The sequence below is a fragment of the Semicossyphus pulcher genome, unplaced genomic scaffold (assembly GCF_022749685.1).
Source record: "Semicossyphus pulcher isolate SPU_LCO1_2020_fin unplaced genomic scaffold, fSemPul1.0.p SCAF_3, whole genome shotgun sequence".
Taxonomy (NCBI): domain Eukaryota; kingdom Metazoa; phylum Chordata; class Actinopteri; order Labriformes; family Labridae; genus Semicossyphus; species Semicossyphus pulcher.
Genome location: NW_027211704.1, coordinates 31834764 through 31862591, shown reverse-complemented (window position 1 = coordinate 31862591; position 27828 = coordinate 31834764). Strand labels below are relative to the sequence as shown.

At 42.8% G+C, this 27828-nt stretch overlaps 1 protein-coding gene across 1 annotated transcript in view; it reads right to left on the bottom strand.

The window, feature by feature from the left end:
- Positions 1 to 27828, bottom strand: part of LOC138605376 (receptor-type tyrosine-protein phosphatase gamma-like) — a 444649-nt gene that overhangs the window by 79521 nt on the left and 337300 nt on the right. Inside the window, exons 7-8 of the mRNA XM_069677579.1 lie at positions 18561 to 18718; positions 1631 to 1823 (exon numbers count right to left, since the gene is read on the bottom strand). Of these exons, the coding sequence (XP_069533680.1) occupies positions 1631 to 1823; positions 18561 to 18718 (351 nt within the window). The remainder of the gene's footprint in view (positions 1 to 1630; positions 1824 to 18560; positions 18719 to 27828) is intronic.

The window sequence follows — 27828 nt, the reverse complement described above, 5'->3', positions numbered from 1 at the left end:
CAGCTAGTTTAACCACTCAACAACCCTTCTGTGTGCTGGACACAGATGAAACTGATATTGGGCTTTTGATTGTCTTTCAAAAAGAAGACAAGAATATTTTCCAAAATGTGGGAAACAGCATGCCCCTCTGATTTCTGTATTATTCCCCCAGGTGTCCTTTCTCCTCCTCCTCTTCTGCATTTCCTCTGCCAGCCTTATAGATCTGCTTACAGCAAGCATGTCCCACTGCAGCGCTCAAGGACACACGGCACGAGCATGCTGCACACTGTGCCAGGACAACACACACACACACACACACGCATACAGTGTGAGTGGTTTGTGAATGTGTGTGTGTACATCTAGGTGACGCACCTCTCTCCTGGCTGACCATATGGAAGTGTGTATGAAGGAAGGGGGGGACGAATCCTGCTAGGACGGTTGACACTGCACAGATGCTAGGCCACACACAAACACTTACAAATACCCAGAGAAACAGGGGCACACTCTCACATTTGCATGCATAAAGTGCACACACATACGCCCACACACACCCACCCACACACACACACACACTGCACAATATGTGGTGTTGTGAGAGTGGTAATGAGGCAGGAGTGGGAGGACGGCTGGTGTGCCTCCCACTGCCTTATGCTAGGGGGGTTACCCAGCTCGCTGGTGAAATGACAGAGCACTAGCCTAGACCACACACACACACACACGCACACACACACGCGCACAAAGGGAGGGCAATCACTTTCCTCTGGGCATATGAGCAACACTGAACATCTCTAATTTATTAGCATTAAGATAAGTCACCATCCAGGAATAATGTGAGAATATGGGAGAAAAAAGGGCACTTTAATGAGTCTTTGTAGATCAGTGGGAGGAAATCGTTTTAACGTGATGTTCATTATTATCATGAATTAGTTTAATGATTCATTGATAAGAACTGAAAAAGGATGGTAAAACTTCCTTTTTTTTAAAGGCTCACAGACTGCATATAACAACCCTCTGTACCCTATTGGTTTGAAAAGTGAAGCTAATACATTAAGAGCCTAAAACATGCAGATTTTCTAATGGCCAGTAGGCGGCGATTCCACAAGTTGCAAAAGAAAAGTCGATGAGAAAATGTGCCTAGTGCTCCCCTGGTTTATTACCTCAGCAGACATTTTCCTACTGAGTTCATGGTCTCAGTTGGTTGTTTAAAGTCCGCTTCAATACAGCATGATGTTTGTAAATTGTGATCCCACTGAGAGTAAAGATAGAGGTCTAGTGACGCTTATTCACCCTCTCAAGATATCGAAGACCAATTGTCTGGATGGCTCAAGTCAGGGCTTCACAATGTTAGTCCACAAACCAATGATTTTTGTTGGGTCGGGTCAACTTGTTGTAGACAGTCAGTGGTGTTTCCTCATTCTATGATGGTTTGTGAAATTGTAGTGTAGTTGAAAGAGAATCCAAACTACAAAACCTTTAAAAGTATCCTGTAAGCTAAAATGGTTTGACAACAAGCCCAGCACAAGTGTGAATAATTGATGTGTTTTGGTTTGCCTTCTTGTTTCCAAATGTCTGGTCCAAGAGACCCTGCACAGACACTGGATGGTTTGCTAATAAGCACATTTACAGTGCTCATCTGAAACTCTGCCCCTACCTTTGGAAGTCTCCGTGCCATATGGCCCGCTGCCGCTGTCAGTCAGGTCGGGCATCCAGGCGTCTTTCACTGCTGACTTGAAGACGTGGCGGTTGTCCAAGCTCTGGATGGGCCTGAAGTTGCTGCGCAGATACTCCACTGATTTAACGTGATCCTGCTGCTCCGTGGTGAAGATGGAGTAAAAAGCCTCCAACTGGTGACGGCGGGGAGAGCGGGTGTTGCAGAGCCACAGAGAAGGAGAGAGAGGAGGAAAGAAGAGACGAGTTAGTGTGAAGGCAGAACTGTCATCCTATGGTGATTCTGAGTTTTACATCCGTGACACAGGAGGAGCCGTTCTGGAGAATACACAACATGAGATGCAGGCTTTATAATTGAAACACACGATGAGACGGGATGAAATTTTAATGATCCCCATGAGGAAACTGGGTCAGTGCTGCAGCAAAGCAAAGGGCTCCACATACACACACATATAGATCATTTGAAAAACAGGCACAATCATTTCCACATATGAAGAATGTGTATCCAGCAGCATCACGTATTTGCATGGTGTTAATATGTGTGATTATAATATCATCATTTGACATTTATTCTCTTTCATGCAGAGACTTTGAAGACAGGATTGACTGATCTTATATCTCGTTACATTACAGGTGCTGGTAGGTGTATTTATTCATTTTAAACTGGTCCAGGTTTTTCTATGCTGACAGTCTCTTTGCTAAGCTAATCTAATAGCTTCGTGGCTCCAGCTCCATGCTCACAGACATGAGAGTGGTATCAATCATCTCATCGAACCTCCAGCAAGAAAGTGAACATTTACTACTTACTTACTAAATGTGATATTATGTAAATCAGCTCGTAAAAAAGTTCAGTTAAAATGCAACACAACTTAATAGCAGGTTCACCAGGGTGTCCAAAGCCAGTCCCTCTGCCATGACAAGAATCCCCGAACATATCAGGCAGATTTATGACACTTTATGTCATGGCGTGAACTTCAATACAAGCACAGTTAAATGACGTGTATATATCAACTTTACAGGCATAAAAAGGTAATAAAAATACAATAAACTACCCAGATGAATCACTGTCAGAATCAAATAATAACAGCTTCAAAAACCTTGCATATCCAGTCTTTGAATTAGACAATTAAATCACACGAAAGACGAAAAGTCAACTTCGTGATCCAGCCCTGCGGGTTTACTTGAAAAACATGAACTTTCAGTGAGTGTTGGCACTTGTGGCCTGCATCTCTGAAGTGCCGTCCTGGGAGATAATTGCAGTTTTGGAGTCCTAATTGCATATTCATGTTCTGTCATAATGTCTGTCAGGCTGTGGCCACAAAAACACTCCAAAAGGTGCTACAAATGGAGTGTTGGAGTTGGCAAAGTCCTTGAGATTGTAAGTTTTTCTATGAACACGTTGAAATAATAAGTTACGATTAACTCTGTCACATTATTTGCATAAAACTGGTAGCACCCATTTGATGTTGAGAAGCCAAAACAGCTCTGGCCATCAGCAGTCAGGATCTAGTCGCCTGCTGGCGCTGAATGATGGATCAGAAATATCCAAAGGACACTGGTCTGATTTTGGTGGCCAAGTGTGGCCCAGAGCGACGAAGGAGTGCAGCTTAAAGAGACTGGCAACAAGCAACAATGTACGAGCCAAGCAGGCTCAATCGGTCCTCTGAGGGAAGAACAACATGTAACACCTGGTGGGGTTTGGCTGAATACTTAGTTTGGTTTGAGAAAGCACCTCCAGAAGAACAGAGTCAGGATCGGACATTTAACACACAATAGATATGACAGCCTGTTTCAGTGAGACATTAAAGACATATGACATATATGATAACAATACATCAATATACTAGGGACTTGTATCTGAAAAGAGCCAATGGTATACAAGTTAATTGTTCTGTCACATGTCCATGAAGTTGACAGAGAGGATACCCAGAGGTCTAATCAGTCACAGATGCTTGTAATATTGTCCTCACATGATTTCTGCAATACAATATTTATAAATCACTAAGCCTGCGTTCATACTGCGGGCTGTCATGCTCAATTCTGATTTGGGGCTCATATCAGATTTTTTTGGGGTCACAGGTCATATCTATTTTAAATTCTTCCCAAGGTAAGATATGTGAACAGAAAGTAATTTCAAAAGACGTCACATCCGCTGACATTCGTTTTCCGTAAAACATGGACGGCTCTCGGGCGTTGGGACTTTGCATGTGCATAAACTTTTGTGCAAGTAAGCAACGACTCAGAGACGGGCAAATCAGACAATAGCAGCACATTTCTCCCACCTTCTAGTTTTGATTGGACAGAGCAGTGGTTCCCAACCTTTTTTCCTTGGAGCCCCCCTGCTTGTGTCTAAAAAAGGCTGAGCCCCCCCTAGCCCGCACACACATACACCAACATGAGGACCAAAATATATATTTTTCAATAGACTTTTGAAGTAATCAAGTAGGTGCTCTTTGAATTATTTAATTTAAAGTGCAAATCTAATCTTCACAATCTCAGTGCAGACAAAGCCTCGCGCACCCCCAGCAGTCTTTGGCGCCCCCCAGGTTGGGAACCACTGGGATAGAGGCGTCTCCCCAAATGACAATTTAATCTGCTATTTCGCTGTCTCTGCACTGCTGCGGGTCGTTGTCCTCCATGGTCAAGTCTTCTTCTTCTTCTTCTTCTTCTTTAGAATCACTCCTGTAATGTGCATATTACCATGGCAACGCAGACAATTCCGAGTGTTCAAATACAAGTCGTTTGCAGGTCGCATGTTTTGGATTCTGATTTAGTACCACATATTAAAGTAGCCCAGTTCTGAATTTAAAAAATGCAACATCATGCAACTTTTTGCTGTTCATACCGAACTGAAAAAATCTGATCTGTGTCACATGGGGGGGGGGGGAATTTAATTGGGACACTTTTAGTTACAGTATGAATGCAGCCTTTGATCGCATGCAAATGATATACATGGATGGTAAGCAAACTGTTTAAAGGGAGAGATAAAAAAAACTGGTTTGTAGCCTAATCTGTCGCAAATTCAGGAAGTTAAGGTTAGGTACAGGCTCCTATTGGACAATGCAGACCTGTAAACTCTCCACCAAATTCATTACAGATGTATCAAAGATACGCACGATATCTAAAAAGATTAGAACATTTGCAGAGATATATTAAAACAGAATTCGTCAAAGATACAGTGTTTTGTTATGTTTTTTGTAAGATTCTTTTTTTGGCTTTTTATGCCTTTATGTTAGAGAGAGGACAGTGGATAGTGGTGGAAATGGGGGAAGAGAGAGTGGGGATAACGTGCGGCAAAGGGCAGAGGTCGGGAGTTGAACCCGGGGCCGCCACATCGATGACTATGACCTCTGTACATGGTTACCGATTTTTGTCGATTTACCAAACCGGCGCTCATAGTGTTTAATCTCATCCAGGTGAAAACACATCACTGCCTTGGATAGTCCCACATTTCTGTTCATTATTCCAGTGGTGGCTCCTGTGATTGGTGAAACTGACACAGTGTGACTGCTTCAAAAGTAGTTTTAATCTGAATTTAGCTGCCACGCTATCAAGCTGTGAACATGTTGTTCTACGTTGGGTTGATGTTGAAGTTGGCCTCTTCCTGCATGTTGCCATTTGTCAAACGCGTGCTGGGTGGCAAGACGTGCGACCAGACATGGATTTGCACTGTGTGATTGAAGTGTCATCGCTCTGTCTGTGTTGGCAGATGGAGACTCTGTACAATGTGTTTGGAAGCAAACAGCTTGTGTGCAAGGGAGTGTTGGAAAGGGGAGGCGATGCTGAGAGACAGATTGAGTTTGATGAAGGTAAATCTCAGTCTCAGTGAAGGGATGTCTAAAGAACTCTTCCTGTGTGTGTGTGTGTGTGTGTGTGTGTGTGTGTGTGTGTTTTACCTCAGCAGGGTTAAAGGGGTTAAAGGGTCCCTTGGCCTACTGTTGTAAATTGGACTTAGTAACTTAGTGTGTGTCTTTGGAATAAAGTGTTATGCGTGAATAAACCCAGAATCCTATCTATCTTTAGGCCACAACTTTTTGCGAGGGAAAATAAAAGCAGATGAGGAAGTAAGCCAGTGTTTTTTTTATGAGCTGCTGCAAAACAAATGTAAAATGCCCATAAAGCTCTCAATCTGCCAGCTTTGGTGACAGGACTTATCGCTGCCTCTCTGAAATGATGAATGTCAAATCTGGGCCTTGAAGAAGAGGATTAATAAGAGAGATGCCGAGTCTGCCTCCACTGTTTGCCGTAGTTAACCCTCACGTTGTGGGATGGACAAAGACTAAAGATGGAGGTAACACTGCACAATAAGAGAATAATCACATCCATGCACAGCTCTTAGCCTCCTCCTTTGTGTAGGAGTGGCTTTGTTGTGAACTGCTAATTTAGTTTTTTGGTTTAGCCCTTTTTCGTCTTCTCTCCCACATCAGGTAGTAGGTTACATGTCCCATTATGCCTTTTTAAAGCTCTGGGAGTGGGAAGGGATTTGTTGTTGCTTTCAGTGGAAGTGGGTGGGGAGGAGCAAGGTTCAGTTTAGGCTCCTGGGCTCTAATGCAGCTAAAACATTGATACGCATATGCCAAAAGCATTATTTAAGGCCTCTTCAGGCTCCTGTGTTTGGGCCCACAGGCAGGCACATTCAAGTCCTTCTACGGCTGTGCTGGCCCACTTCCTGCTCATCCCTCACGCACAAGTTTCTTTCTTACACCGTTCTCTCAGACTTGAGTGTTTGGAAGCCATTATTTTGCAATCATTTGGTACAGGAAAAAGGTGTTTGAGCCAAAGTGTGTCGCTTAATCTTATCTCCAATTTTAACTGTGGGCGCGACACCAACACTGCCTCAAGCCCAGCACTGTTCCAATGGACCTCATGTGGAGCTGAGTGATGGCCTAAAAGATAAATCTCTTATATCATAGAGCAGCCTGCCATCTTGTGTATCTTGCAGTGCCACACACGCCCCTCTGACTCGGCTGCATTAATGTATGAAATTCAGGAATATTCTAGTTGTGCAGCTGCTTTTAATTGTCTCAGACTTAGACAAACTTTACGTTTGACGGGGGCTTGCTTGAGGTTGGACACTGCGAAAATTAACCATCTTCAGACAACTGAGGAGACTGTTTTGAGAACAAACTCTGCATGTGGCTGCATGTCATCATGTTGACATTTTAACTGAGTCTTTCAAGAACTCCTGTTAGTCTAGAAAACACAGGATCCCCGGGAAGAGGTGGCAGCTCTGTACAGTTGTCAGTTTAAGTGAAAATAGAAACATCATCTTTAACCATAAATTCAATTGACAAATTCCAGTTATTGCCCAGCTCCGACTTTAGCTTCGGTTCTTGACCTCTCTTAAATACCAACTGAATCAACTGAACTCATGCCCACAAAGTCTGCCCGGAAACTCGCTGTCATGATTGACGACCAGCTAACCTTTAGGGTGCACATGGCCTCGATTGCTCGGTCATGTCGATTTGCCCTGTACAACATCAGGAAGATCAGACCCTACCTGTCAGAGCATGCAACACAACTGCTGCTACAGGTTCTCGTGATATCACGCATTGACAACTGCAACTCCCTACTGGCAGGCCTTCCTGCATGCACATTCAAACCTCTGCAGATGATCCAGAACGCAGCAGCGCGACTGGTCTCCAATCAACCCAAAACGGCACGTTACTCCACTGCTCATATCCCTCCTCTGGCTCCCAGTTGCCGCTCGCATCAAATTCAAACCCTGTTGCTCGCTTACAAAACAGCAACAAAAACGGGTCCTGCCTACCTGAACGCCCTCATCCAGGTCTACACTCAGTCCCGCCCACTACGCTCTGCCAATGAAAGGCACCTGGTGCTCCCATCTCAACAGGGCCCTAAGTCTCTAACTAGACTCTTCTCCTCTGTAGTCCCCAGGTGGTGGAGCGAGCTACCAAACTCCATTCGGTCCGCAGAGTCCCTTTCACCTTTAAGAAGAAGCTAAAGACCCAGCTCTTTATGAACACCTCTGACCTTAATGATATTGATGCTATTGATGATGATGACATTGAGGATGTTGTTGAAGATGATTAGGATATTAATGATGATGATTATATTGACGTTGTTGATGTAGTTGATGATGATGATGATGATTTAAGAAAACAAAAATCTGCTTCTATACTCCCTGTGCACTGCCTGCATGCGCTGCCTGTTGGCGTTTGACTTATGCTGCACAAATAATTTGTGTGTGTGTGATTGGTTGCTTCTTATGGCCTGCCTCCAATCTGTGTTTCTCCTCACACAGTGGACTGCAGTATGCCCGAGGCTGAGAGCCTTCAGCCATCCCTCCACTTCTTGATTCCACTCAGACAGTGTGCACATTAACACCACAGTGCAGCCTCACACCAGGCCACAGTGCAGCCCTGACCTCCACATCAGCCTCAGTCTGAGCTCAAATCACGATGCCATCAGAACTTAAAGCCTTTATCGCAGCAGGAATGATCAGAGCGAGTTTCCTCTGACAGTATCGGCAGCTTGTATTTGTTGCTATGGGGAACAACACAATCTTTTAGAGGAACAGGGACACAGTGTTTTTCTCCATAAAGAATTACCACTGCCTGCAGCTACAGCTGCTTTTGACTTTTAAAGGGAATAAATAAGGCCTGTTCTCATTTCTTCTGAGGAGGAAATGAGGAACCACATTTGGATTCCTTTGCATTTTTTATTTTTTTATGGTTTGCTTTAGGCAGGGCTTACAGGAATCACTACTGAATCAGATAGAAGTCGTTAGAAATCCTCCAGGCCTGAAAAAACTTTTCTGTCTAAACTTCTACTTAAAATGGTTTCTGCAGTCAGAAGCGATTTGATGATTTTTACATTAAGACATGTTTCTGTATCATGTCAGGCCGCTGTTCCTGCTGGGTTACAGGCACAATGAATTATTGGCAAAAAAAAAATACATTCAAGAATGTGTTGAGAGAAGAACCCGCCCAGTGCTGCCCCGACAGACTTTATTTTTTATTGGTTTGACAAATGTATTTTGAGGCAGGTTGTTAACACTTGCTACTTCTTGTTGTTACATTTGGACTGTGTTCTACGGAAGTCCAAAGTGGACATGCATCCATACATTTTATTTACTCTAGTTTTCCTGTGATAGCATGTCATTTCCAGTTGTTTTCTCAAAATCTCGACTTTATCTTTTATTTTTGGTTCACTTGCACCGGCATAACATCAGATCATCATCACTCGTATCTCAGAGCTGCATAAGCACAAAACAAACATAGAAACAGGCTAAACCTAAGCGGGGTACACACTACAAGATAATCTGGCCTATTGGGTAAGCAAAGACCCAATTTTTTGATGGTTCTAAAGATTATCTTGCCAGATGTTCCTGTTGTGTGAGGGATGTTAAGAGTGATTTTACTTCCCCTGATCTGCTCGGAAGAACATCTGGGCCGCTCCAATGCCATTAAATAACATAAGATGAGATAATTCTTTATTAAGAAGGTAAATACAAAATTGTAAATATTAAACATGTTCAATATCTATGATCCGATGACAGCCGAGCACGCACTGTGGATTGTCACGAGGAATGAAACAAAGCCAATGAGGAAGCAAGCTGACTGAAGAAGGAAGCACAACACTCTTTGGAACAACAACCGCAGCAACAAAGTAACATGTAGAGCCCATGTTCACGCCGTCTCCACCACTTCATCCACAGTTTGTTCTTTTTTCTTCTGAATTTTCAGTGAAAAGTCCAAAAAACGATCATTGCCAAAACTTCCTGCACGTTGTCGGCCATGTTTGTTTATTCTAAAGTCTCGTTTGACCGCGAGAGATTTCCAGTTGTGAGAGTCGGACTCTGGTTGTGAATGAATCTGTTTTGGCGTAGTCGTTGCTCTCCACACACTATAGGAACAGAACTGTTAAATCTATGATTATATATTGTCATGTGTGTCGTCTCTCACACTTTCAACATCTGTGAAGATTTGAAAAATCTTTTAGTGTGGGCCGGGCCTTAGAAAGGAAAACAGCTTTACCTCATTAGTGTGGGCGATGGCAGCATGGCATGTCCTCGTCTGTAATATCACAGTGACCAGCCTGTTGTTCTGTTTTTAAGATAGCAAGAGAGTTATGCCATTATCATGAGAAAAGCAGCTTTGTTTTCTCAAGATAATAGGTTGAGATCTGGATCTGAACAACCGGAGATGACTTATTATCACAGGGAAGCGGAGTAAATAAAATGTATGGATGCATGTCCGCTTAGGGCTTCCGTAGCTTCTATCCACAATAAGGGATTTTGATGGAAGCTGGATTTTGGATGTATTGAACCGAAGAAATCACTGCACTTCCCTCCGGGCCTCCTTCATAAGCCACTCCCTCCAAAACAGGAAGACATGTCATGAGAGGAGTGCAGCGCAATGTTTCCATCGCTAACCCTCTCCCACTGCTAGTCTATAACATTTCTGTTTAGCTTACTAGCTTTAGCGCATGGAAGACTCCACTCATGTAAAATGAGGATACAGGCAGAAAATGTTTCTAAAGTGCACATGCAAACGACCAAGTCAGACTGACTGAGGAGGTGTTTAACAACCTAACAATACTAAATCTTCTCCAGGAGAAAAAGAAACCCATATGGCTGCTTCTTTCCTGCTTTCTGGAAACGTTGGCACACTTGGACACAATGCCAGATGGGAAATTATAAAAAAAAAAAACTCCCACATGTCCCACTTGGAAAAGCTACTCGGAGGCGGATCGCAACAGTGTTTCCCAGTTAGCAGCTCCTATTTATGGTGAATATGATGAGAGATGAGCGTCGCATGAGACAGCTCAGGATGTTAACTTTAGAAGCACAGTTTTTCGTCTCTCACACTCTTACACACCCACGGTTCAGGCACACAAACACAAGTGTGGCAAGTCCATATGTCTTTGAAAGGAAGACATTTTAGGTGAGTTGTTGTGTAAGAGCCCGAGCATCGATCCAGTCTAAAAGCAGGCCCTGAGCAACGGCTATCACTCCCGCTGACCTACTTCAACTTTCATCCGAAACAAAAGACTCAAGCACAGAGAGGGGCAAGAAACAAAACACAACGAGGCACAGACAGACAATGACTACAGCCACCATCTGTGTTAATTCTCCTTCCAACCACCTCCTTTTATCTTTCTCCATGATGTTTTCCCTGGAGATTGGCACAGCTAAAAAAGAGGGGAAACAAACGGACTTCAAAAGAGGCTTTTAAACATGTAGAGAGAGACTGGCTAATGGTCAGGAATCAGCATCCAGAGAAAAGGAAGGATGAACAATCCCCCTGCCGCTCGCTTCCTTGTTGACTCTTTGTTTATTCATTTCCCCTTCTCTTATTCTGTTGCTCTTTGCATCATTTCCCATGTGTTGACTTGGCAGTCTTGTTTCTTTTATCCATGACTTTTGCAATAGTTAAGTAAAAAACAATGAGAAAATCACATGGAATTATTCATCACGGCTTTAATCTGCAGAGACAGAATGCATCATCTGACAGCAGGTGTCGAGGTACACGGCGTAGCTGTCATGTAATCTATGATGTCATATCATCAGCACTCATTCTCCCAGGCAACAGGTGTACTTTATAGGTGTCAACAGGATGATCCCTGCAACCAAACGTTCTTATTTGTCGTTGATCTGCAAGGACAGATTTCTCTTCAAAAATGAAACAACACAATGGTACGACAGTGACTATAATACACCACGGGCCAGCCTTTTACAATTTTGGTAATGGGCGTCAACAAGTCAAACCTTGTCTGACCCATAGACTGCATAAAAAGATGGACATGACAGCTCCATAAAAGTGAAGCCAAACCCTCTCTATCGCCCCCTGCTGACTGGTTGCAGTATAGCTCATAAAGCCCGCCTCCTCCATGTTAACAGATGGGACATGAGTCAAACTATAAAATCAAAATACACGCCAAATTAATTTTTATCAAACATGGTGTCTGTCATTATAGTTAGTTATTATCATGCTGATTTATGTCCAAGTGTTTATTTTTTTATTAGTTATTTGATGCTGTCAACATGATGATTGACATCTCTGTTGACAAATACAGCTCCTGCAGCCGATCTGTTCTGGATAATCAGACTGGAGGATGAACGGCGAGAGGAGACGTAACAAAAACAATCACTACAGTCATTGAAGTTTCCATACCTGTGAACTTTAACCTCAGACCAACACAAAGAAGCTGTTCTGCTGGTAAACACGCTGGTGTGCGGGATGCTTGCGTTATTTTTTGGTAAGTTAAATGTGTGTTTGGGTTAGCAGAAGTGGCTACGGGCGCTTCACCCACCGATCTCTACTGCTCCAAATCACGTCACCATCGCAAGATGGCAGCGCCTATCACGGGGGCTATTTTGGCATCACTTTCATACAATGGGAGCAGATGGAGACGCGTTGTCCATCTTTATATACAGTCATTGGTCTGACCAATGGCTGTATATGAAGATGGACGGCAGATGTGCACCTCCTTTGCTAAATTCATTGATACCATTGAATGGCAGGAGAGGCAGATACAGACTCCACAGCATATCACTAATTGGACATTCAGTCAGGATGCAAAACTTTGGAAAATAAAAGGTCAAAAGTTCTTGTTTCCTCAGATAGAGTTTTATTTGTATTATAACAAATTTGTTTAAAGAAGAATCCCTGATTATAAAACGCAAAATTAAAAGAACACAAAAGTTAAAGTCAACAAATTAAATTCAACAAATTAAACAATGAACTGACCGAGCACATCATGATAAGGGACAATAACAAATCAAAGAAAACACATTCATTTTACACTAATCTATTTCACTCAGAAGGGATTTTAATTGATTAAAAGGGATTAACTTGCTTAATTTTACAAGCATCTGCTGATTGTTCCACTTGTGTGGAGCCTGGTGTTTAAGAGCCAGTTTCCTCAGTCTCAGCCATATAAAAAATGGAGCATAAAAATTGCTAAAAAAATTAAATACAAACAAAATTTTGTCAAGCGTGAATGAAATCGATAAACCTGTACTTGTTGTTGTAAGTGGGCTCACAAATACAACATCTCCTAAACGTACTTCTTTAATTAATGGGAAGTTTACTGCTAACACAGCCTCTGTGTAGATTAGACCTGGCATGCTCTCAGTCCAATTAGGTCTAATTAGTTGTAAGGCCAAAATAAGGGCAGAGGATTAATATATGCAAGATAGCTTAATCATCTGATTAAAAATACTAAAGATTAACAGAAGTGGGAGTGATTCTCTGGTTGTCTTTCTCTTTAGGCTCTGGAAAAGTGTGTGCATTCAGTATTTTGTTTTAGGTTTCAGGGAACTCATTGATGTGGCTTCCTTTACTTGTCGTAGAGGTTTCGTTTTCTGGCGTCCTGTCTGTGCTTCATTCGTCATCATTCCTCAGTCTGCTCTACACTGACCTGCTTTCATAAGTTTACAGCAGAGGAGCCAATACTTCATCCACATTTGGCCTGCTCCACTGCTGCGCTTAAGCAAACTCATTTGGTCTCATTAGGGGACAAGTCTGCCAAGTGCTCTTTAGACTGGGGGGGGGGGAACCAAAGACTTTTTCCATTGATCCTTATTCACACACACTGGAAACACTGGAAATGCTGCTCTGTTGAAAGTTTCAAATCATTTATTACCATTTTCAGTGGGACACTGGCCTTTTCAAGGTTTTGACTTCAGTCTCCAGTTTTTAGCCTTAAGAATAAAAATCCACTGACTGTCAACTTTACAAAATGAAAGAACAAGCACCACATGATTCATGTATCACAAAGGAAGCTTTGGACTTTAAACTCTTATAAATAACTTCTTACAAAGAGATCAAACGGTGGACCTGGTGATGGATATACTGAGATTTAGAGTCAGACTCTCTAGAGGACCAAACACATCTCTGACCAAGCTCTCTATTGATCAGAGTTTTACTCAGGTGTAGGTGGGGCACAAAATGTTTTGTAGGAAAGTCAAATTAGGGAGATTGTTTCTCTTTATTCCTGTTTTTGCTCTAATTTGTTCAGTTATGTAGGAGTGGGCGATCAATTAAAAACAACATGTTTTGTTTTGTAAGATAAAAAGTGAAATAAGAGAAGTTAAAAGAATCATAGCAAAATACAAAAACTAAATGTTTGGTATATTTGTTGGGTATTACATCGCCCACCTTTGACCAGCACCAACATAGACTCTTGGTGGATGTTTCATTCAGAGGCTTCACATCCATGGAGTCTGATCTCAGAAGGCTTTTTTCACTATCTCAGTAATATTTTCAAACATTTTTGATTGATCAATGCTGATTGAGTCATGGAAGATTTTCCCCTCAAGTAGAAAAGTAAAGTAATGTTCACATCGTTTACATATTTGCAGCGTATTTGCTGTCAATGTATTTATTTTGGTGTTTGTACTTGCTGGCCACCATGAGGTTGTAATTAACCATCGCCAAATGAAAGAGTAATTTCTAAAATATTTTCTCTTTAAAAATACAAAAAAAAATCAGTGAAATTCTGATTAAAATACAGCTGCACCTGCAGGGCAGAATGCAAAGGTCAATTCACTCTGTCACTCATTTATATGAAGGGGCACTTACCCAGGGTTAAACTAATCCTGGGTTTCTTTTTGTGTTAGCTTTTTCCTGCATTCAAAATGACATCATCATGAGAAAATGTCAAAGTACGGTCAAAACAAACCACCTGCTGCTGATGACTCTCTGGAAAGAACTAAATACTGTACAGAAACCTGATGGATGTTTACGGGGTGGAAGCGGTTAAAGTTTAACATGGCCTTAAATAAGAGAAGGGATGGACAGCTTTGTCAACAGTGATTTAAACATGGGGGGAAAGTCAGCAGCCAGCAGGCGCATGTGATGGACCTATAATCGTCAATGAAGCCAGGCCATCACATGAAAAACAAACACTTCAATTTAGACCTGTAATAAACTGAAAGACGAAACAAAATGATGTTAATGAGTATACACCTGTCCAATATACCTTTACAACACCTTCTCAGCCCAGTCCTTAAATACTATTGCCTTCCATACAGGACGTTAAACCATTGAGCCCTTTCAGAGACAAGGATCAGGGAAACAAAGCCAAGGATTTCACATCCCACTGCAGACTCGGTAACCTGCATAAATAGAGCTGTGAGGACTCTTTTCAACTCTCCAAATCCTCACCTTTGTCGACAGGACAATCCTTTTTATTTTAGTTGGTGCAGCGGGTCTGAAGATCCTAAGCACTGTCCAAATCTGAGCTGACATGTTTTGCTCAAGGTTGGGAACTTGTTCTTCTAAAATATTTCTTGATGCTTCAAGTGTCTTGAATAGGATCCACCTTTGTGTCAAAATGAGTTGGCATATCATCTTAATCTTTTGGATGGCGTTCCAAAAAGATTTGGCCTTCCTCGACTAGCATACACTTCAGTCAGTCACAGAATTGGATTTTACAGCATGGGTCTAACTGATGCAGGATGACAATCATCCAAACTGTCCAATCAACGATGTACTTGTCATGTATACTCTAACAATGTGTAGTCTTTTTTCCCCTTGGTCCAAATGACCCACACAAAAACGAGTACACTACGAGGTAAAGCTGCCTTATTGTGTGTGATAAAAAGAAACATGTTGAAGTTCTAATCTTAGTTGTAAAAAAATGAATCAAGGAAGACCAACGTTCACATTTTCAGAGGTGGTCATCTGTTTGTTGTTCCTTTGTTAGATGTACCTCACAAAGTACCTCACAAATTGGTTCCTTATGAGATTCTCGACCATTTGTTTTTACTTCTTTCAAATTTGCCAACCCTGAAAGTATTCAAGGCTTCAAGATACACATGCAACATGTAATATACCACATTATACAACAGTAATCTGATTGGACAAGAGGGATTCCATGAGTGGCGATATAAAGTACAACATCACAGGAACTTGTGTGTATCACTCTGTGGTAACCTGTAGACACAAGCTGCGTCCCAATGCAGGGGCTGCAGCCTTCAAAGAAGCGCGTCAAAGGCTGTCACAATTTTGAAGGCTCCCTCAGATGCAGCCGTTACCCCGGCCACGAAGGATCCATCGGGTGCATCCTTCACAGCCTATCCTATTCACAGCGTATCCTGAGATGCATTGCGTGGCAATTCAAACAAGAAGGCGGACATTTACACGGCCGAGGAAAACACTTTAAAATGAATCAAATAGCTAATTATCTTTATAATAATAGGTTAACTTACGCAACGTTAATTATGCTAGCTAGTTAGCCTGCTAGCTACCTGTTGCAAGGCGAAAGGAGCGGCATTTGGTGACACAAGGTTAGACCAGACCGTCTCATTTTGGTCTACGCAGGCTATGAATGGAGCAACCTCCGAGGACCGCCTCCTTCGAAAGCTGCAGCCCGTTGGGACACAGCTACAGAGTGCAGGAGAATGTTTGGGTAGCTTGGCAACGAAAGTCCAATTTCAGTTAAGCTGTAGAACTAGTTCATTTGGTGGAACAAAAAAGAATCTGTTGTTGATTGTTACTTTATACTTCTATTTGCCGCTTGTATAACTGTATAACTAATAAAGCGATGTCACCCTAGAGGTCGGGCCGACGACCGAGTCACAGCCGTAATGATGTTCAGTACAACATCATTCCCTCTCATGTGATATTGCTTCAATGTTCAGGGGCCAAAACGATCACACAAAGCCATTTGTAATGAGAGAATCTGAGTCTGAAAAACCAAGTTTATTGCCTTTAGGTCTTTATTTTCTAATCATGATTCAATTATCAAATTATCCTACAGTAAACTGTGCTGTTGTTGCGATGATTTAATTATCTGATGTTCGAGAGATGACAAATTATATTTCCCAGACGCAAATAAATTTGTTGCACAGACAGGAGTGACTGCTCCGAGGAAACAAAACATGGACGCTTGTTATCCTGACATAGTAACACGTTTAATCACTGATCACTGGATAACAAGTCATTAATTGTGGGTAATGGATTAAATCTCAAAATAATTATTTTTACGTTTCAGGTAACAGAATTATTCACTCATGGTCTTGAGAAAGGAGCTCTTAATGTGGCTGCACTGTGTTGCTATACTTAAATAGCAAAGTCTAGCATTCACCTCATCCTTGAGCGTGATTACTGTAAATCATTACAAACATTCAGTGCAGTAATAAGGCCTGAGCACCTCCAGGTGCGCCAGGAATTGCAAGGATAATTGTTTCTTTGTTTGTTAGAGTGATTTGCATTTTTAAAGGGCTAAAGCTGCAGAAATGTCCCACACACACGCACAAGCATCAGAAGTGGTGAAAGTTTACATAGGGAGTGGGTTTTGGGCATGAGTGTGGCAAAATGGCTCCATAGCGCCCCCTGGAAATGTTCAACAAAGGGGCCCCGGCAGCATAATTCACCTTCATGCACGAAATTTGGGATCTATAATAAAGAGAGCTACAGTAAATTATCTTGGAGCCATGCCCAAAGCTTCACAGGAAGTCCGCCATTTTGAATTTATTTTGAATTTTGGTGAATTTTTTTGCCTTTTACAGGTGTTGAACTCTACCAAGGCGCTTCATTCAACCCACTTTAAAGTTGCTCAGCATATTAAAAAAAAGACCTTTACAATAATAAGTCAAATCATGTATTTTTGTTAAATGGCTGAATTTGATATGTTGCCACAAAACTCAAACACACACTGTCCAATCTGCGCCAAACTTTCCATATTTAATAAGAATCCTGGCCTGTCTACTTACGAGTGATCTACTGGTGAGAGGCAGTACGACTTGTGTTACAAACATTGTTCGATTTACATGAAATGTACACAGTGTGGTCTACGCTAAGGGGCAATTCACTAAGAATGAATTGCGGCTGCTTCATAGATTGCGCATCATTTGCCCCGCTATCTGCTCCGTCTCAGCGTCCGATTCACAAAGCAAAGTTCACTAATGCTATTTGAGTGTAAACACGCCCATAAAGTTTTGCAGATCCGTGCAGTTTGCTCGTTTTGTGTCTGATTGCGAAGAGGAGCTGTCGGCACCTCCACTCTGCTGCGCGGTGCTGCGCTCTCTGGCATCAGTTGAGCGCACACTGACGGATCTCAACTCCATGCACAGATCGATGATGAGCAGGGAGAGGAGGCGGCAGCTCTTTTAACAGTTTATTGTAAAGTCCAGAGTGTGTGACCAGTGTTCACTAGTTTCACTGTCTGTAACGCAGCTTCATAACGCCACAGCAGCTCGTCCATATGACAATCCCCGTCATGCATAACGGCTCCAGACTGTCTACCCGTGTCTGTGCCTTCTGACTGATTAGTCTCCTGATTATTACTGTATAATGACAATATATTATTATCAGATTGTTTCTACAAACCCATCACATTTTTTGACCACAGAAAAGGTTGAATTGTCGTCATGATCACCGAAAACTCTGAGCGTGACAGCCCTTATATTACTGCGCCGCAGTTACCACCAGCTCTCTGCAGGCGGTAATATTTTCACTCTAACTGCGCGGTGCTGTTAGCGCTGCTGTTTGAGAATTATGTTTTTTGCCACGAGGCTCATTTGCATAGAAAGGGGCCAAATTTGCCCCGAATGTTTGCATAATGACGCATAACGTCACCGGAGCACAGAGATGCTCTTTGCTCTGCAGCGCACTTTGTGGTGCATTCAACCCTCTGAGCGTGCTTGGAGAATGAGGCGGAGGCTGTTATTTGCACAGGTTTTGCGGGTGCAAAAGCCGTGCAATCCTTTAGTGAATTCCCCCCTTAATGTGCAGCAACATGATTCATTTTTACAGTGTGTTTGATTACTCATGCTCCATAGTGCACTCAGGAGGTATAATTTTACTCCTTGCACTGTCAAACACAAATGAAATCCAGCCAACATTAAAGGTTGGTGTCATCGCAGCTGTCCCACATCGCAGCTGTCCCACATCCCAACACGCTAATTCTTTTCTGTGTTATGTATATGTGCATCTCACCTGTTTGTAGGAGACATATATAGGTCTGCTGAAGATTATCCATTCCACCACCTTGCTGCACGGCGGGGTAGTCAGAGAACCAGTGTAGCGATAGTAACTTCCCAGCGATGACGGCAGCAGGTCTTTCAGCACGAACGGCTCCAGGACGGTCTCTTTTTCTGTATGAGAGAAGGCAGCACAAAGTGTGGAGATCAATACAACAAGACCTACACAACACTGCTTCTTTCAGGGCAAACCACTGTGACCAGGCTTTCTGGAGAACGTCCAACTGCTACTGTTTCACAGGCTTTAGGGTTATGTTATTGATTTAATTTGCATTGTGCCAGCCTCATTCAACGTCCCTCTATTGACTGACATAATTGCACCTAACACCTATAATTATACCTCTGTTGGTGTTGGATGGCATACACGATACAATCAACGCGACAACAACACATCTCTGAGCCCAATTGTTGACACGGTGGGATTATTAACCGTCTAAAGATGTGGCGATAAGGAACACACCGTGGTCTGTGGGAGGAAGTACGGCTCCTAATGAAATGATAAAGGGGGCTTTAAGCAAGAAAGTCTTCTTGAATGATGCTTTTAGTGAAAGGAATCAAGATCCGCCAGAAGCGGGCATTTCAAACAAAACAATTAAAGTTATCGGAGAAGCAATTTACAGTAAAACTGTTGTCAATTTCTTTTCTCTGAGTGGCTGGCCTTGAGCTACTGCTGACCTCAGATGAGATGCTAATGTGTTTCTACAGTGGGCATTAAAAAGAAACAACCAAAGTAAATGCCTCTGCAGTGGTTATTTTAACACTAAGCAAGACCATTTCCCAAACTGTTTGTTGTGTTTGTTTTTTAAATGTAACTTACTATGATTGTTAAGATTAATATGACTCTCTCTGAGACTGCCAATCATCTTCTCTTGTGGATGTTTTTAAACAGCTAGATACTCAAGACCCAGTACAGGTGGAAAAATAAATCGAGTATGCTGACAGTCACAAATGAATTAAACAAAGCAAAAATATAGCTACGGTTCAAGTCAATCCATTTTTATTTATGAAGCCACAATTTACAAACTTGTCTCAAAAAGGTATTTGTGAAGTTTTTAAACCTGGGCCCTATTTCTTTTTACAAACTTGTGTTATGAAATGGCTCATAGGAACAAAAACTTTTGGAGTCGGTCCAGTAGATGTCCTCCGCCGTAGCCGTGATATGGCCTCAATGGCTGCAACATAATCCCCTGGGGCAAATGTGCCCGATCAAAGTACACTACCAGTCAAAAGTTTGGACACACTTTCCCATTCACTTGTATGAGAAAATGTGTCCAAACTTTTGACTTGTAGTGTACGTCCACTAAAAGAGCTTGTTTTTGCCACTGACAGGCTCAGATTGTTAATCCAACAAAATTACGGAAATGATCCCTACAAAGATCGTCCTTTTTTAAAGAGTAAGATCCTTATTGTGTAACCGGAAACAGAAGTCTCGCTCAAGGACAAGTCTCGCTCTGAAATCACGTGAGATTTTACCTGAACAGGACGGTGGAAACATGAGTGAGAGTTGGAGAGAGGATTTGTTTAGGTAGAGGACTGCCAGCAGGAATACATTTCAAAAGCCATGACTGAACATTTACCTGATCGACGATGAAGATGAGGCATTTGAACCACCGTCGGTGGACATACTTTGATCAGGCGCATTTGTCCCAGGCAGTTATGTTGCGGCCATTGCGGCCGTATCGTGACTACGGCGGCCTACTGGACGGATTCAAAAAGTTTTTGTCATTTCGACACCCAGATTTGTAAAAAAATAGGGCCCTGGTTTAAAAATACCTAACTTCCCCTTTAAGGGCTTCAGCTCTAGGTTTAAGTTGCAGTGTAACCTAGTAACCAGAGAAAGACACCTACTTATATGCTAGTACTTCCTGTTCTAACCCTACATTTTATCTTACTAACAAGATCATAAAAAGTCAAACCATGGTTACAGTTAGGACAGAATATCAGCTTTTGGCAGCTTTCAAAATATAGATTGTGCAATAATTCTTCAAAATCCTGTAACGACACAGAATGAAGAAATATGTTCAACTCCTCATCACCCGTCTGCCTTGAATCAAGCAGACAAACAAAACACCTTTGCAGACGAGGCGAGAGGGAACAGGAGCGGAACAAAAGAGCGTGTCAGGAGGAGGAAGAAGGAGATGTCACCAGAGGAGAGAAGAGGAAGTGAAATGTGAAGCAAAAAAAAAAAGCGGGGAAGGAAGAGAAATCATGATAAGAGATGAGAGAAAGAGGAGGAAGAGCAGACATTCAATTCCCTGTTTCAATGAAGACATGAGGAAGAAGGGTGACGGCAATGTAGGGTGAGGAGGTCTGTACGACGCCAGGCTGGTGCGTGCAGCGGGGCGGGTCACTTGGCGACGGTTGGAGTAGGAGGTGCAGAGTCTTTATTGGTGGCAGATACAGGTCCCAGAGCTCTCCTTCTACTTCCTCCTTCCTTCTCTTCCTCTTCACCTTCCCGCTGACAACAATTGTCTCCAGCTGCCTCCGAAACGCCATGTTCAGAGATGTATTTTCAGCTCCGTCGATTATGTGAGATGGAATGAGTCAGGGTAGGAGGTAGAGTAAGATACACGAGAAGGGGTGATGATCGCCGTTGATGGATTAGGAAGTGTACTAAGTTCCATCAAGGGGGCGGCATTAGCAAGAGACATAAAGGAAAATCTACAAGCATTAGGCAAAACACCTCTGCAAAGGCCAGGGTGCTTTACTGAAGCTCACCCCAAACCTTTTTAATCACATTCAGATCGGTCAAGGAATGAACGGGACAGAGTTTGTAGCAAGAATAGCCAACATACTGCTTCACAGTACACGTCTATTAGTGTGTTCATTGTTCCAGAAACACGACATGTACAGTCCTTTGTTAGAGTCAGCTGTTGACATTGTGCCTGAACCTGAGCATCAGTAAAGTTTATGTGGAATCAAGACCTCCACTTCTGTGTGTAAAGATATAATCTCGAAGTTCTCAGGTTTGTTCTATTTGGCGGCACCTTTGGCGATAAAAAGGAACGTGGGCGCATGCTTCCCAATTTAACAACACGTCTACGATTGGCTCCTTTAATCACGGTTGTAACTCTTTCCTCAATGGCGGTCGCTTTCCTGTTCGCCTTCATCTGAGCGTCGAATTTGTTTCTTTTTCTTTGGATTTTCAGTTATTGTTGAAGTTGTATCTGTAGCCATCCATCTTTTCTTTGTTTGTTCAGCCATAGTAGATTACTGTTTACTCGCAACACTTGCAGAGACCAAAAAGCAGCTGTTTAGCTCCGCCTACCCTCTCTGGCAGACCAACCACTGCTGGGTGATGGAAACGCGTCACTAACTGAGTGTCGCCACAGACACCCAGTCTGTAATACTGCAAATGCAAAGGCTTTCATCAGTGGGCCATAGGCTCAGTCACCATTGTGTTACCTCATTCGGCGATAGATAGTGACTTAACAGACATTTATTTAAATAAAAATCTTTGAGATCATCACTTTAACTGTCTAACAGGATTGGAGGTTGACGTCTTGACTGTACCGTATTAGTCCTGCCAAGAACCAAACACACTTTTGGCATTCCTCCCTTCAAACACAAAAACGTCTGAACAAATGAGGCACAAACTTTTCTGCTGAAGCTCTAAGGCGTGGAGCTCTTAAAGAATAAAAGGATGAAGATTTAACGTGGCGAGGCAGCTCGTGCAGCGACGGCCTGTGGTTTCTTTTGTCTCCCACCAGCACCAGTGGCTGCAGCAGCAGCCGTCAGGATGGAGGAGGGCCCAGGAAAGTCTAACAATAGCAGGAGCAGCGTGAGGTGAACTGTCTCACTGCGTGTATTTTAAGCTCAGAGCCTCCTGCGAGGCGTCAGAACAGCTGTCCACTCATCTAATCGTCCATAAGCTTTTTCAGTTTCTCACTCAAGTCTTAATATTTCATTGCACAGCGAGGCAAACGCACACGCTTGGCACAAAGTCTCACAGTGAAGGCACGCAAGGGCTCTAAATCTGGCTGGCTGATATTTGGAGTCAATATTGATCCAGCCTTGTTACATGACTGTACTGTGTTGGTCCAGCTTGATCCAGTGATTTGACCTTTGTGACACAACATTACAGGCACTCACTGTCTTTCCTCTCTGCCCTGTGTTTCCAAAAGTCTCCACTGAAGGACCTCAGCAATCTGCCAGTAGGGTGGACGCTTGGTTTAAACGAGGTGAATTGTGGCTGCAGGGAAGAGGTATGAGGCCACATACAGCGGGCAGCTTAAGGCATGTGCTGTGGCTGGATTCAAACAAAAATTGACACCGTAGGGGCAACTGGGTGGTTCACCTAGTAGAGCATGCGCCCCATGAACAGAGGCTGAGTCCATGCACACATCGATCCAGGTTCACTTCCAACCCCCAGCCTTTGCTGCTTGTTGCCCCCCCCCCTCTCGGCCCCCTCTTATTTCCCACTCTCTCTCGGTGGCTCAACCTTGGCTGCTCTTCAGGACTTCAATACTATTGAATGTAAAATTGGTGGAGAATGCATTGTGGTCAACACGTGGCATCAAAAAGTTTCACAGAAGGCCTTTTGATACTTGGTAAACTTATATCGAACTGGCTATTTCACATGGTTTCCGCTCCATGGTGCTTAGAAGATCAGTGTACCTGTATCCACTGACACTTCAGGTCTAACTGTAGTGCAAAATGCAACAACAAAGTCAACTCAGTTTCCACTTGCTAACCTTTCCTGGAGCTTTCATCCACATTGAAGTGTGCTCGAAGCTCCAGTTTCTAAGTCAACCACATTGATCTTGACACCGCGGAGCAAAGTTTGCAACAAGTCCCCTTTCAACAATTGACGTTTGTTGCTTTTATCCATCACCATGTTAACCTCAACTTAACCAAGAGGGGCGTGAGAGTATATTTTGACACATGACTACATCGCACACAGCGGTTGAACATCAAATAATTTGTTTTTTACATTATTATGGTCCAAATCTGCAGTGACAGGCTGCGCAAACGTTAGGAAAAAAGACTGAAGTTCACCCACAGACATACTCGACTTAAGTTAAACAAGGTCAACACACAGGTCGACACTTATTGATGCCCACTGAGCTTAAGAGACAAGCACGCTAAAGCTGACGACCACAATAGCTAAACCTGTCAGATAAAACGTCCTTCTGCTAAACACCTGCAAGTATTAGATATAAATAAGCTCTTCAGGGTTAACAGGACGTACCGACAGAGGAAGTTGCCTTCTCGAACAGTACAGGAGGAATACACATACCGTTACAGCCATACTGATTATAGGTTTGAACTGTCAGGATCAATAATCATGAACTACCTCTACTGGAAGAGTAAAAGTCTCTATACAAGTGTTTCTTGATTGACTGGATGTCATTAAAGAATGATCAGAATAATGTTGGGCTGTGGCAATCACCATAATAAGAAAATAAGGTAATGTGGACCCTTCAAAATAAGCTATGTACATTGATCATTCTACATGTAGGATCAATATATATTCTTGGGTATGTTGTTCCCCCAATTTCAAGCACAAAGCCGAGACAGTGAGAAGACTTCTGGGATCAGTGTTTCAGGACGGTATTACACTGTCTTGCATGGCTGGATGTGATTGATATTCCATATTAAACAGCCCATGAGCACACAATCAGCATCTATGATGAAAGCGTGTAAATACAGTAGAGTCATAACAGCTTTTTCACTGATTTCTGAACTCCTGAACACCCCTGCTTTGGGGTGAAAGGGGGTCTGGGAGAAGTCAGACAGGGACAAAGACGCATGTTTTTCCAAACAGCGGAGATATTTCAGTTGTTGGATGTTCGAGGGCAGTTTAAGGAATAAAAGAACCAGGCACTCGTTTATCTGCACTGCAGTTAGATTGCTTCATTTGCACATGAAATGAAGTGGCATTTTATGCCTGGATGAGAACTTTGTATTTAGCAGTGATAAGTGGATTTTTACTGCAAAACAGTGATTGAGTGACTTTCTATCCAGGGTCATCAGCAGACGGTAAATGCTGGGATTTATTGAGTGGAATTTATTTGGATTTTATGTTGTGTTTTTATTGTGTTTTTATTGTGTGTTCTGATTGCAAACCTGACACAGTAATGTTGGAATTAATTTGAGTGCTTTATCGTGATGAACAACACTTCTCTGAGTGTAAGTGCATTACAAAAGCAAATATTCAGTGTTAGTCGGAATAATGAAGAGAAACAAAATGTGTTTTCTGTGTTGAGTGTGTTTATGTAAAGCCCTGCTGGACTGTTATTGGTTTATAGCCATTATTAGACACGCTACTGTGAATCCACTTTGTTCTCCTTTCCAACCAAACCATGGATCATTCTGATGAGAGTAAACTATATGTTTCTGTCATCTGAACCTCATTCAATCCTTCACCTGAGGAACTTCATCTGCCTTATGCCAACCAGAAGACATTTAAAAGCTCTAAGAAGACCAGACACCTTCTCACATCTACAGATAATTTAGTCACAGACAATAAGATTTTGCAAACAGGATATTTTGCAGGGTCAGTCTGCTCTGATTATGGCTGTAACGTTAGCTGGGTCAGAAGTACAAGCTAGCAGGCTAGGAGTGAAGCGTTTTCATCCCTCACTGGTTCAGTGGAGCTGTCTGCAGCCACGCTTACTCAGGCCCTGTGTCCACATATCGCCTTTTTCTGAGCGCCTTTTAATTGTTCCCAATGAGGACAGAGCGTAAGCGGCCGCCTAGAGAGAAAGCGCTGCACCCAGCATCTTTTTTCCAAGCGCTCCGCCGCTCTGAGCGCTTCGAGTTGAAAATCTCTAAACTTTTCAGAAAGCCGCTGGTGAAGTCAATGCCGCTTTTTTTAGGCCACCAATCAGCCACCACTCGTCACCCTGGTAACCATGGAGGAGCAACTTGTTTTGGCCATTCCTGTCAGAGCTTTACATATGACAAACAAACAGTATCACAATAGAGACCAAAAAGCCCATTTGTGGGAGCAGATAGTCCGGACCCTACATGTTGCGGGTAAGTGTTGTGCTTTTATCGCCCTACGCGTTGTAAGCTTGTTGTTAGCTGTGTAGTAAGTTAGACTTATTGTTGTCATAGAAACAAAACCGGCGTGCAGCGTTTTTTCTCTCACTGCACAATCGCTTCATCCCAGCACTCCCCAGCAAGCAAGCGTCCAACTATCAGTCAGGACACGGTGACAGCAGCTTACATCTGCCATGTCCCCTCCATGTTTGCTATCTACTTACTTTGCAGTTAAAATTGTGAGAGCAAAACTTTCATGATTTTATTCCAACATTGGAAATATGTCAGACGGCAGTAAAAGTGCTGTAAAAGTTGTTTGGTGTAATACACTGCATGCAAGTGATTCTTAAAATGTGTATGACATCCGCTCCAGTGAGTTGGAACAGAAGGACCTGAGCATGCCAAGTACAACACTGCATGTGGACAGAAAAGAAGAAGTCTGTGTTTGGAGTTCAGTGCTTAACAGAGAATGGAGGGACAGCGAGCGAGGCTCTTGGTCTGCTGCCATTGTTTAGCTGCAGCATATAGCTGTATATTTACACACCCCTCTCGGTCAGCACTGTGTCATTTCCTCTGTTTATCTACTCAAGCGTCTGTGCTCCCGCTGCTCTCATGTCACTGTGTCGAAATGAAGCCGTTCCTTCTCGACGGCACAAATTACAAGTCCATTAATTCACTATCTCACTCACTGCACGGAGTCTCCACTGACTCGGCACTCTGCAACCCTGACTGGCAATTAATCTTTAAAGGGTGTACATGGCTTACAGTGGTTTGAGGTACCGTGTCCACCCTGTAGCATTCGAAGAAGGAAAAAATTTGGTGTTAATTTCCCTCTTCACTCTCCGTCTGTGCTACTGTAAAAGTATGTCTACTATTCCTTTGCTGATGGGGGTTTAATCCCAAACCGCTCTCTTTCACATCAGATCTGATGTGGCTCCAATGCACAGCACTCGCATGTTAAGCTTCTTTTTCATCCTCTCCTCAAAAGGATTTCCAGAAATTTGGGGCAGACACATCTATTTAGCTGTCCTCATTTTTCTCATGGCGTGTTTTTGAGGATTTTTATTCACAGCCTCTCGACTTAAGCAGTTTTGGAACTCTGCTAGTTAAGTATTTGGCCGTGCTGTACTTACAGGTAGGCTTCTACAGGAAGCACTGATTTACAGTTGTTGGTTTGGTCAGCACACATTTCCGCCAGACTTTCTGGTAAACTGTGTCTTATTAATGTCTCACCTCCAACTGTGCTGTGCATTATGTTGGAGGATTGCTCTTGACAGGCCGGCTGTTTTAGAAAAGCTCAGATGAGATTTGCGACTGTCTCCAAGCATCATATCTGAGGTGTAATGCCTGAGCTGCACCGCCAACCTGAGCAGCACGCTAGGTTGCAGAAAGTCTTGCTTCTAATTTTGGCGCCCGTGTTGCAAAAATAGACAGTGAAATTGATCTGTGATGAATTGATAGGCATATTGACATGGACATAATACCAGAAATATTTAATCTTTCACTACAGTTTATGTGTGTATCTGTGAAAGATGACACAGACAGTTTTGAAACTTAAGAGTTCCTGTATCCATTTCAGATTTCTGTCCAAACTTAAAGCTCCTGTGAGGAGTTTTCATCTGGTTATGAAACAGACTGAAATAAATTCTGACTACTCTATACGACCTACAAAAGCAAACCAGACCGTCAGCGACAACAGTGATTATTTCCACATTCCACTTCTGCTGGCGGGGGGTAGGTGTCAGACGAAGCGATTAACTGCACGCTGCCTTTGTTTACATTTTCCAGGGCAAAGATTTAAAGTGAGTGATACATATGACTGTTACAAAAAGCAGAAAAAAACCTAACACTTAAGCATTTACAGGACAAAATCAGCAAAGAGATAAGAGGTACGGCTTTGTCCACAGGGGGCGCCAAAATCAACACAAACCGAAAGTTCCTCACAGGAGCTTCAACGTGTGAAATTAATTATTCAAAAACATTTGAATATTGATGGCCATTGTCAAAGGCAAAGGTAATGTTAAGAGAAAGGGTTAGCAGTAGCAGCTCTGCAGCAGAAACGCTGTCTGTGTGGAGCACACATGGGTGCAGCAGCAGCAGCTCTGACATCACACACAGGTCGAGGTAAACAGTGTGGCCCGGGTGTAATACCTCTTGACAGCAGTAAACACTGTGAGTCAGCTTTACCTAATCTTTCTTATCTAACACCTCTGACTGTTCTAGATGTGTGTTCAAAG